The following is a 9,497-nucleotide window of genomic DNA, read 5'->3' as shown; positions in this document are numbered from 1 at the left end:
CGGGCCCCGCATCGAGCTCTGCACTCACAGTGTGGAGGCTGCTTGGGATCCTCTGTCACCTCTCTGCCCCTCCCTCACTTGTGCTCATGCTCTTTCTCTCAAAAATAAGTAAATGTTAAAAAAAAGTGTTTTAAATAAAAGAAAAAGAGAACGCTTCACTGGACACCGCTGCTCTAGATCACGCAGTGCCTCAGAGACTCAAGAACAGAAGGACACACACTCACTCAAAGGCGACAGACAGGACTACCACCCTCGCTCTGCCTTCCTCCCAGAACACAAACGCCAGCCTCATGGAATGTTTGAGCTTTTATTAGACCAACGAGTTCCAATCTCAGCTGATGTGCTTCAAAATTAACGGATTTTGCTGCCGAACCGTGATTGGTTAGTCAAAGAGAAATCACCCCTGGCCATCCCGTGTCATCCCCTATAGAACACTGTAAGCCACTCTTAAGAGAGAAAGTAACACCTTTATACCTGGAGAATGAATCAGATGTGATTTTTCCTGTATCTAAAATTATGTCAGATTTGACTCTCTTCATTTAAAGGAAACCACTCTGCAGAGTAAACCCCCTTGGAATGATGCTGCCGGTTACAAGAGGTGCCGGAAAGACTTCCTCTGGGTTCCAAGCCCAGCAGAGGAAGGGCTTGCAGGCCTGCTGTGGGGGCTGGCACACGCCATGCCCTAAAGCTTCGAGACCACTGGTGGGTCCCTGGCATCTGTCTCCAGCCACTCAATGAGGATCCGATTCAACTCGGTGGGCCTGGAAAGGAAATAGAGGGCAATTCACACCTGTCAGGACCCACTCACCGCAGGCATGTGAGAGCAGAGGTGATGAAGTGAATGGCAAGGCCAGGAAAACCCTTATTGGAGGTAAACAGGAAGTCCCAGTCTCCCCGACCCAGGGGTCTCCCCACCCCCGCCACATCTCCTTACTTCTCCATCTGTGTCCAGTGTCCGCAATCCATAATGTGTCCCCTTTTCAGGTAGGGGATCTGGAAGAAACCCCCTCCCCCCCCCCCCCCCCCGAAAAGTAAGTGGCAGAACACAGGTGGTTCTCGTTTTAGGTTAGTGCTCCCCACAGGCCACCCTCCCCGAAAATCCTTGCATTATTTAAGAAAGGAATGGGCATTCACTGAACTCCTACTATGTGCCGGGTAGTCTACGTGCATCGCCTTCTCTAACCTTGACCATGATCCTATGGGGTAAGATGAAGGCTCAGAGAAGCTAGGTAACCTATCCAAGGTCACACAGAGTGGCTGAGTGAAGATTCAAATTCAGGGCTGACTTGTTTGTGCTCATCGAAACAAGTTGCTTCTCTTTAGAATTATCAGGACGCAGCTTGTTCACTGTCTGGAAAACGCCTGGTTGTTCGGCTCTCGCCACACAGACATGACTGAGTCCCCCTCTTTTGGACCCTGAACCCCCACAGTGGGTGACCGTAGCAAGCCCCAAAGAGGGAGAGGGCGCAGCAGCACCGCCCTTGGCACATGCAGGCTCCCTCCCGACACGAGCCTTGAACTGTGCAACCCGATGCAGAAAATGCTGGGGGGGGGAATGCGGCTTTCCTCCCAGAGGCGAGGACGGCCCCTTCCGGGCCTAAGCCTCAGCAAGGTTAGCAGTCAGTGGCCAGGGCGGGAAAGGGCCAGGCGAAGAACTGGAAATTCTACAGAAATCTTCAAGGGTTGGTGCTAGAGAAAACGAGCCCCGCCCCCCCCCCCCCCCCCCCGTGGGCTCAGCCCCTCCGTCAGCTGGGTCCAGGGCCCACCAGAAGCGTGTCCTTGGCAGCGTCCCACCTCTACACACTGTCTGCTGTGCCTGATGATGCCAACGAAGCCACAGCCGAGTGCGGACGGACCGCTCCAGGCAGCTAGCTAGGCAGGATCTGATGAGCCAGCCCAGCCACCCCACCTGCAAGCCTCCCCAGTCCCTACCAACCTCCACGCTTGTGGCAGAGTGAGCTTCCAAACTGCAGGTTTGTCACCTGTCAATCCCCTTCAATGGCTCACGCCTATGGGCCTACAAAGCGCGGTCTGGCCCGGTGGGCTCAGCAGAATCTTCCAGTCTTACGGGGCTCCTACCATTCTCGCAGTAAGCCCTGCATGCTCCTTGCCTCTCACCCTGTCTTCTGTTCTCTCTGCGGGGCAAGCCTCAGTCGTTCGCTAAGGCCAGACGCAGTGGTCAGCACCTGTGAAGACCTCCGTCCCTACCGAGCCCTCTTCACCTCTCTCCTGCGTCTGGGATGAACTGCAGGACAGCGAGCTCCCCAAGGGTGGGGTCTGCGTCTCATTCACCCTTACCTTCCCAGAATCTAGCACTGTGCTAACACACGTGCCCAGTAAAAGCCCATGAAATGAATGAGTGAATGAATGAATGCATGAGTGAGTAAAGCACGAGTGAGTAAATGACAGGCTACATCAGTGCAGGGGAAAGAACGCATCAGTCAGGACTGCTGCTCCTATGAGGTGGCAGGGATCCTACTGACGAAGAACCAAGTGCTTTACCGGATCTCCGGCTCTGTGTCCCCAGCTGCCATCTTTCCTCCAAGAGGCCTGCGCCCTCTCCCGGGAAGCACCAATGACCCCAGTGCAGGACTGTTGGCTTACCCAGTCCTCCATATGCTTGGACATCTCCGGAGTGAGCACGACGTCCTTCTCCGCGGTCACCATCAGAGCCGGAATCAGGATCTAGGGGAGGGTACCAGGAAGCAGAGGCAGGCAGAGAAGGGACGGAACGGTCCCTTCTTGTGCCCCTCCATAGCTGAGGCCTTCCCTCTCCCAGGACAAGGACAGGGTACTTCATTTCCCTGCTTTGTGGCTTCCCCCATGATTAACATCCCCCAGAAAGACCCCCTGTGGTGCTGCTGTGGTCCTGGCTTTGTTTCCCCAGGTTTTGCACTATTACTGGGGATCTAAGATGATGGTGTGAGATGACAGAAAATACATAGGTTTGCCTCTGCCCCTGTTCCTGGCACAGGGCTCCTGAAACCTTGTACTTTTCTAGGTGATAAGAATGATAGGAGCATCTCTTGTTCTAATATTTGGTCTTTTGATCCTATCCTTGCCTGACACAGGGTTCCTCAAACCCTTGTAAATTCCAAAGTGATAAGAGCACCAGGGGTATCTTTTGTTCTACTGAGGGGACTCTGGGTGGGCTCCTGGGTGGGGACTGGATGGGGCTGGTCACCACAAAGATGAAGCCGTGATCAGAAGCTTAGGCTTTTCAGCCCCACCCCCCATTCTCTAGAGAGGACAGAGGGGCTGGAAATGGAGTTAATAATTGATCGTGCCTACATGAGTAAGCCTCCATTAAAATCCATAAAACCCCAATAGGATGGGGTTTGGGGAGCTTCCACACTGGCAAATACATCTACAGTGGGAGGGGTGATGTACCCCAATTCCGCAGGGACAGAAGCCCAAGAAGTGCTTGGGCCCCTCCCAGACCTCACTCTATGTATCTCTCCATCTGGCTGTTCATCTGAATCCTTTGTCATCTACTTTAACAAACTGGCAAACGTGTCTCCCTGAGTTGTGGGAGCCACCCTAGCAAATGAATCGAACCTGAGGAGGGAGGCACGGGAACCTCAGAAGCAGAGGTAACCACCTGGACTTGTGATTGGCATCTGAAGCGGGGTGGCAGGGGGGTGGGGGCAGTCCTGTAGGACCCAGCCCTTACCTGTGCGATCCGACGCTATCTCCAGGGAGACAGTGTCAGAACGGAATTGAATTTTGGTGATGTAGAGAATTGCTCGGTGGAGGAAAACCCTCATACATCTGGTGACCAGAAGCGTGAAGTGTTTTGTGTTAAGAGACACACAGGAGGGTAAGACTAGGTTTTTCTAAGACGAGTAGAGTCAGCAGTGTCGTGAGTGTGCATGTGTGCGTAGAAGTAAGAACACCTCTACTGGCCCACTCTGTGTGTCTGGTATTTACAGAACTGTAAGAAGAAAACCACAGGCCCCACATGGTGTCACTTGGGCCAGGCCAAGTCATTAAACTGGAGCTTAATACCTAATTGCAGTTTCAACCTCCCCCAGAAATGTCTTAGCTGGTTAGGCAGGAATTTATTGATTAGCACCAAGGAGGTAATCTGTCACATGGGTTCTCCCTTTACCCCATAGGAAGCTGAGGGAATGTGCATAAGACCCCTGCTCTTTCCCTTAAGGGAACGTGACCTTGCCTGAAAAAATGGTCTCTTTTCTTTTGCTTATACCTTTCTCACCCCACCCCTCCTTCTGAAAAACTTTGCTTTGAGCACCCCTCTACTTGCTAGAAAGGATGCTGCCTAATTTCATGAGCCATTTAATAAGGCCAATTGGATCTTCAGATTTACTCAGTTGAATTTTGGTTTTTGACAGAATGGAATAGATGGCACCAGAAAGGAGGAAAGATGCCTTGGATAGAGATCAATAGTCCTTTTCTTTGAATTAAGTGGATGCTTTAAAAGGTCAGCCAAGAATCCAGGAAGTGAATGGGTCAGCCACAGCTGTTATCAGCCCAACATGAGCGGCAGCAGAAAGGACTTCACTTTCATCTACTGACAGATAGGACACTGTGGGGTGGAGAAAGCCTCCATTTATCCTCTTTGTTCTCCCTCCACCATTATAATTGTCAAACAGCTTCGATTTGTCCCTGGTTAAGGGACTTTTACTGGTTTTTACCAATGTACAGAACTGCATGCTTCTCACTGCCAAATGATAAAGGACCAGCGATGTTCAAAAGTGATTTTGTTGCTACATGATGGAACTAGAGTGTATTACGCGGAGCGAAAGAAGTCAGAGAAAGACAATCCTATGATTTCACTCATTTGTGGAATTTAAGAAAACACATGAACATAGGGGAAGGGAAGCAAAAGTAAGAGAAAAACAGAGATGGAGACAACCCATAAGAGACTCTTAAACACAGAGAACTGAGGGTTGCTGCTGGGGTGTTGGGTGGGGGGATGGGCTAAACAGGTGATGGGCATTCAGGAGGGCACTTGTGATGAGCACTGGGTGTTATACAGAAGTGATCAATCACTAAGTTCTACTCCTGAAACCATGATTATACTACGTGTTCACGAACTTGGATTAAATTCAATAAATAAATAAATAAATAAGAAAAAAAAAGGGAATAGGTTGAATGAACACCAACAAAAAAGTGGTTTTATTGCTGAAACTAATCCTAAGACTGCTATAAACTCCAGAATATTCCCAGGCAAAATGTAAACTGGTTGTGGGGGCATGAGAGGAGGTGGGGGAGAAGGAAGATCTGAAAGGTATCTGTAGAAGAATGGGTTTCCAACGTTAGCACCATTGGGGTTCACCTTCCCAAAGACTCTGCCATTATGCACCTGCATGTTGCAAGAGATTTTGCCTACGAACCCATTGCTTTGTCATTTTTGTCAATCACAGGTGAGGGAGTCAAAGATAATGGACCTTCATTGAACTACTACTATGTCCTAGGAACTATTCCTGTCATTCCCGTAAGTGGCAATGGAGAACAGAGTGGTTAAGTGCCTTACCCAAGGGCACACAGGGATTAGATCCCAGGCCAACCTGCTGCCCAGTGTGCTATTAACTATGTTCCATGCTCTACTGCCTGACCCCATGAGGTCAGCACCTCATCTGTTTTTAGTTTTGTTTTCTTTTGTTTTGAGTGAGTGAGAGAGAGAGAGAGAGAGAGAGAGAGAGAGAATTTTAAGCAGGCTCCACCCTCCGTGCGGAGCCCAACATGGGGCTCGATCCCAAGACCCTGGGATCATGACCTGAGCTGAAATCAAGTCAGACATTCAACTGACTAAGCCACCCAGGCACCCGATGGGCCTCATGTATTTTATCTGCCATCGTATCCCTAAGGTCCACCATAGTGCCTAGCACGTAGAGGGTGTTCACATTCCAGTGAATTGATGAGAAAACCAGGGCTACTGAGTGAGCTGAGGAATGCGAAAATGCAATTTCCCATAGGTTCTTAACTTTTTAAGTTTATTTATTTTGAGAGAGTGTGCGTGGGAAGGGCAGAGAGAGAGAGAGAGAGAGAGAGAGAGAGAGAATCCCAAGCAGGCTCCACACCATTAGTGTGAGGAGGCCGACATGGGGTTCGAACCCACGAACCTGTGAGATCATGACCTGAGCTGCAATCAAGAGTCAGACGCTTAACCGACTGAGCCACCCAGGCGCCCCGGTTTTCAATGTTTTGAATGTAAACTATGGATGCCGTTACAGGTTTCCCCGGCTATCCAAAGGTGGAGCACTCCTGTGAAAACTCCCGTAAGCCAAAGTGGCGTAAAGTGAAGAAGCAATCACCGCTAATGTATAAGGAAAAGTGTCTGAACACTCCCAGACCCTCCAAATAACCTCTCAGGCATTTCTGATGGAAACATCTTGCTAACAGATACACAAAACAGACCAACATAAAGCCCAGATGCTCAGAGACACGGTTCAAGGCTATGGCGGCTTGATGCTGAGATGCTGAGGGGAGTTCCTGGGGAAGGGGCTTGGCGGGGCCGCTCTCGCTTGCGCACTGTCTCTAAAATGAGTCGTTGCAAAAGAGATGCTGGATGCTTTTTTTCCCACAGGTGAAAATCCTCTTTGGATTTCTTTCAGTTAGCGAAAGCAGCTCTGAATGGAGGTCTTTCGTAAAAGCGATCTTTCAAAAAAGTGGGGCACACCTGTATTCCCTCTGCAGACCCAGAGATTGGAAACCCACCTTCTGCTTGACTCAGGTGGACTTGGACAAAGGTGACACAGCCAGAGGCTAAAGCCTGTGTCTCTGAAAGTGCCTCAGGCTCCTTCTGTGAAATGGGGGCTCTGTGTGAACCTCCTCACCTCTGGGAGTCATCCTGGACCATCTGCCCTGACCTGGGGCGCCATCAGGAGACGTGGGCCTTCCACACGGATGCTGCGGGCACCCGGACAGTCCCCTGCTCTGCCCGCATGCCACCCTCTACCATTCCAGGGAAAGCATCAGTGAAAGCCCTAGTCGAGGCACTCACTTCCCCCTTGAGTGGAGGGAGGGGAAGGGCAGAAAGGAGGACAGCAAGTCAGTCTGTCCTGCCCATCCCCCCAACTCTGACCAAAGGGCAGATTAACTGGGCCAATGAGAAGCCCAGGGGCGGGGTGGGGTGGGGGGGCAACCACCCTGAACCAGCACTTACCTTTCGTCCCAAACCTGTGCAGCCCCACTGCCAGTTTACTTCCACGTTTCGATACCAGTTTAGGGGACCCCTGGGGGTGGGGACGATCAGGGGAACAAAAACAGGAAGGCTTTTAGTAGATGACTATGGTACAGACCCCACCGGGAGCCAGCTCTGAACAGAGGGTCTTCCCAGTGGGAGCAAAGGTTTCTGCAGGGGAGGGGAGAGGACGGAGCCCAGGGGTCACATCTGGTGGCCCAACGCACTTGCCATGTTTTAACAAGCAAGGCCTAGTGCCAGCATTCAGGGCTCGGCTGAGAGGGCTGCCAGCCTCCGAAGTGGGCTTCTGGAAACATGCAGAAACTGGCCCACATTCTCGGGGGGGGGGGGGGGGGCTGCTGGGTTAGATCTCGGGGAGCTCCGTTTAGTGCTCTCACCATCCAGAAGCCACTCCCTTGCCCCCGGGGAACCTACTGAAAAGAAACTTCGGGAGGTGCCCTCCTTCCAATGGGACGTAGAGAGATGGCTCAATGATGCCTCTCTGGACAGGTAAGGATGGCCAGGGGCTGTCCCTGAACACTCTCCCAATCCTCAATGCAAACGCAAAACCCAACAACCTGAGAGGTCTATAACCCTCCCCTGAAGATGTATGCAACGTCTGTGTTTATGTAGGCTTTTGTGTTTTTCTGAAGAAAGAACCCAGAGCTGTCAACTGCTTCTCTCAGGGCTCATGATGGAAAAAAAAAAAAAAAATGTTTTTAACCGTCTGTTCTGAGGGGGCCCATAAGCACAAGAGGGAGGAAACTGAATTATCCCAAACTAGAGCGGGTGGAGTATTTTCAGGAGTGAGCCTCCCGACACTGGAGGGGTTCAAGCAGAAGCTGGCCGAGCATTCGCAGGGGGATGGCCGGCCTCACCCTGTAACCCTCTTTGCTGATCATGTCTCTTCGCTGCTTGGGGCCCCGTTCTCTTTACCTGAAACCAGACTTCTTGAACTGCTGCACATAGAACTGGATGTCCTCCTTGGTGACGATGTGGCTGAGGCTGGGCTCCTCTGGGGTTCTCACAAAGAGTCCTCCTGCAAAAAGCCACTTGTCTGCTCTCGGAGCTCTGGGCCAGGCACCTGAGTTCTAACTCCAGCGTGTTCCCAGCTGACGTTGGGCACCCAACTGCCTCTCATGTCACATCTGAACTCACAGGGAAGGTTCTCATGCTCCTTCATTCACTCTTTCTCTCCTCCTTCTCCACAGTGAGCCCATCTCCTCCCAAGCTCTAAATCCATGCCCTGTCATCTTGGAACCCAATGATATCACACACAGACCTCCCCTTCCAGGACAAACCATGTCCCTCTCCTTCAGAAACTCACAATGTAACTCCAAGATGACCCTATTTCTTGTTTACCCAGGCCCTACCAGCCCTTCCAGCTACCCTCTCCCCCAGACTACACCTTTTCTAAATAGTTTAACTTTAGATACCCCCACTGACTCTCAGAACTCTCGTAAATGTGTGCTGATTTTGCTCTCAGCCCAGAGGAAGATCCAGGGCAGGCAGCAGGCATTCTGTTGCCTTCTGCGCGCTCACGGTCCTTTGCAGCGTGGAATCCTATCTTGTTTTCAGAGGTGTGCACTGTGTCCTGGCAGTCCCCGGTCCCCATGATGGTGACCTTGTGACGACCACGGGCAGCCCAGGGGCCACTGCTATTTCACAGAGGACAGTCACAAGGGCTATTAACGTTGGCACTTGAAGAGGGATGACTCACTATTTTCAGGCTCTTGAAGCCTCCAAGGGATAGGAACTGGGCGAGGCAGGCTTTTGCGAGAAGTATCACAGGGGTACGTGATCAGAGTGCCTCCCCCGCAAGGCTGGCGCTTCTGGCTCGTTCAGCATCTCCGGAAGAGCCCCCACCTGCTCCCCTCACTTTACTAGTGCTATCTGCTGCCCTAAGAGACTGTGGGCTCCCTGAGAGCAGTGATCATGCTCTGTGCGTCTGGATACCTGCCCTGCCTCACATCAAGCGTGGGCTCCCAATGCTTGGGGAATGAAGGCATGAAAAGGTGCATGAAAGAGGAAAGAGAGAGAGGGAGGGAGAGTGGGAGGGAGAAGGTGTTCTTGAACAGTGAGAAGACCTTGGCCTTCAGGGTAGGAGGACTTTAAGCCCAGCCTAGCCACTCTGAACGAGTTCCTTAACTCTTCTGAGCTCCATTCTCCTCATCTGTAGAACAGTGATAACAAGGGGATTTTTAAAGGATGTCCTGAGGACCATAAATATCTAAAGGGGGCTGGGCCAGTGTTGGATGCACACAGTAGGTGCTCAAACAAGTGGCAACGATCATCATCGTTAATGAAAATACAGGTGCATACTGGCAAGGCAAGGTTCTGTGGGAGC

The 9,497-nt window shown here is 51.4% G+C and overlaps 1 protein-coding gene across 2 annotated transcripts in view; it reads right to left on the bottom strand.

Moving 5' to 3' along the window:
• Positions 1-293: 293 nt before the first annotated feature.
• The window catches only part of EPHX2 (epoxide hydrolase 2), a 77,609-nt gene continuing 68,405 nt past the window's right edge, over positions 294-9,497 (bottom strand). For both annotated transcript variants that reach the window (XM_042934925.1, XM_042934926.1), the window contains exons 15-19: positions 8,087-8,189; positions 7,133-7,202; positions 2,605-2,685; positions 935-993; positions 294-761 (exon numbers count right to left, since the gene is read on the bottom strand). In XM_042934925.1, coding sequence (XP_042790859.1) covers positions 683-761; positions 935-993; positions 2,605-2,685; positions 7,133-7,202; positions 8,087-8,189 — 392 coding nt within the window. In that variant the 3' untranslated portion in view covers positions 294-682. The remainder of the gene's footprint in view (positions 762-934; positions 994-2,604; positions 2,686-7,132; positions 7,203-8,086; positions 8,190-9,497) is intronic.

This window comes from Panthera leo, chromosome B1, assembly GCF_018350215.1.
Source record: "Panthera leo isolate Ple1 chromosome B1, P.leo_Ple1_pat1.1, whole genome shotgun sequence".
NCBI lineage: Eukaryota > Metazoa > Chordata > Mammalia > Carnivora > Felidae > Panthera > Panthera leo.
Note: the sequence above shows the minus strand (reverse complement) of the source record. Positions and strands in the feature narration are given on the sequence as shown.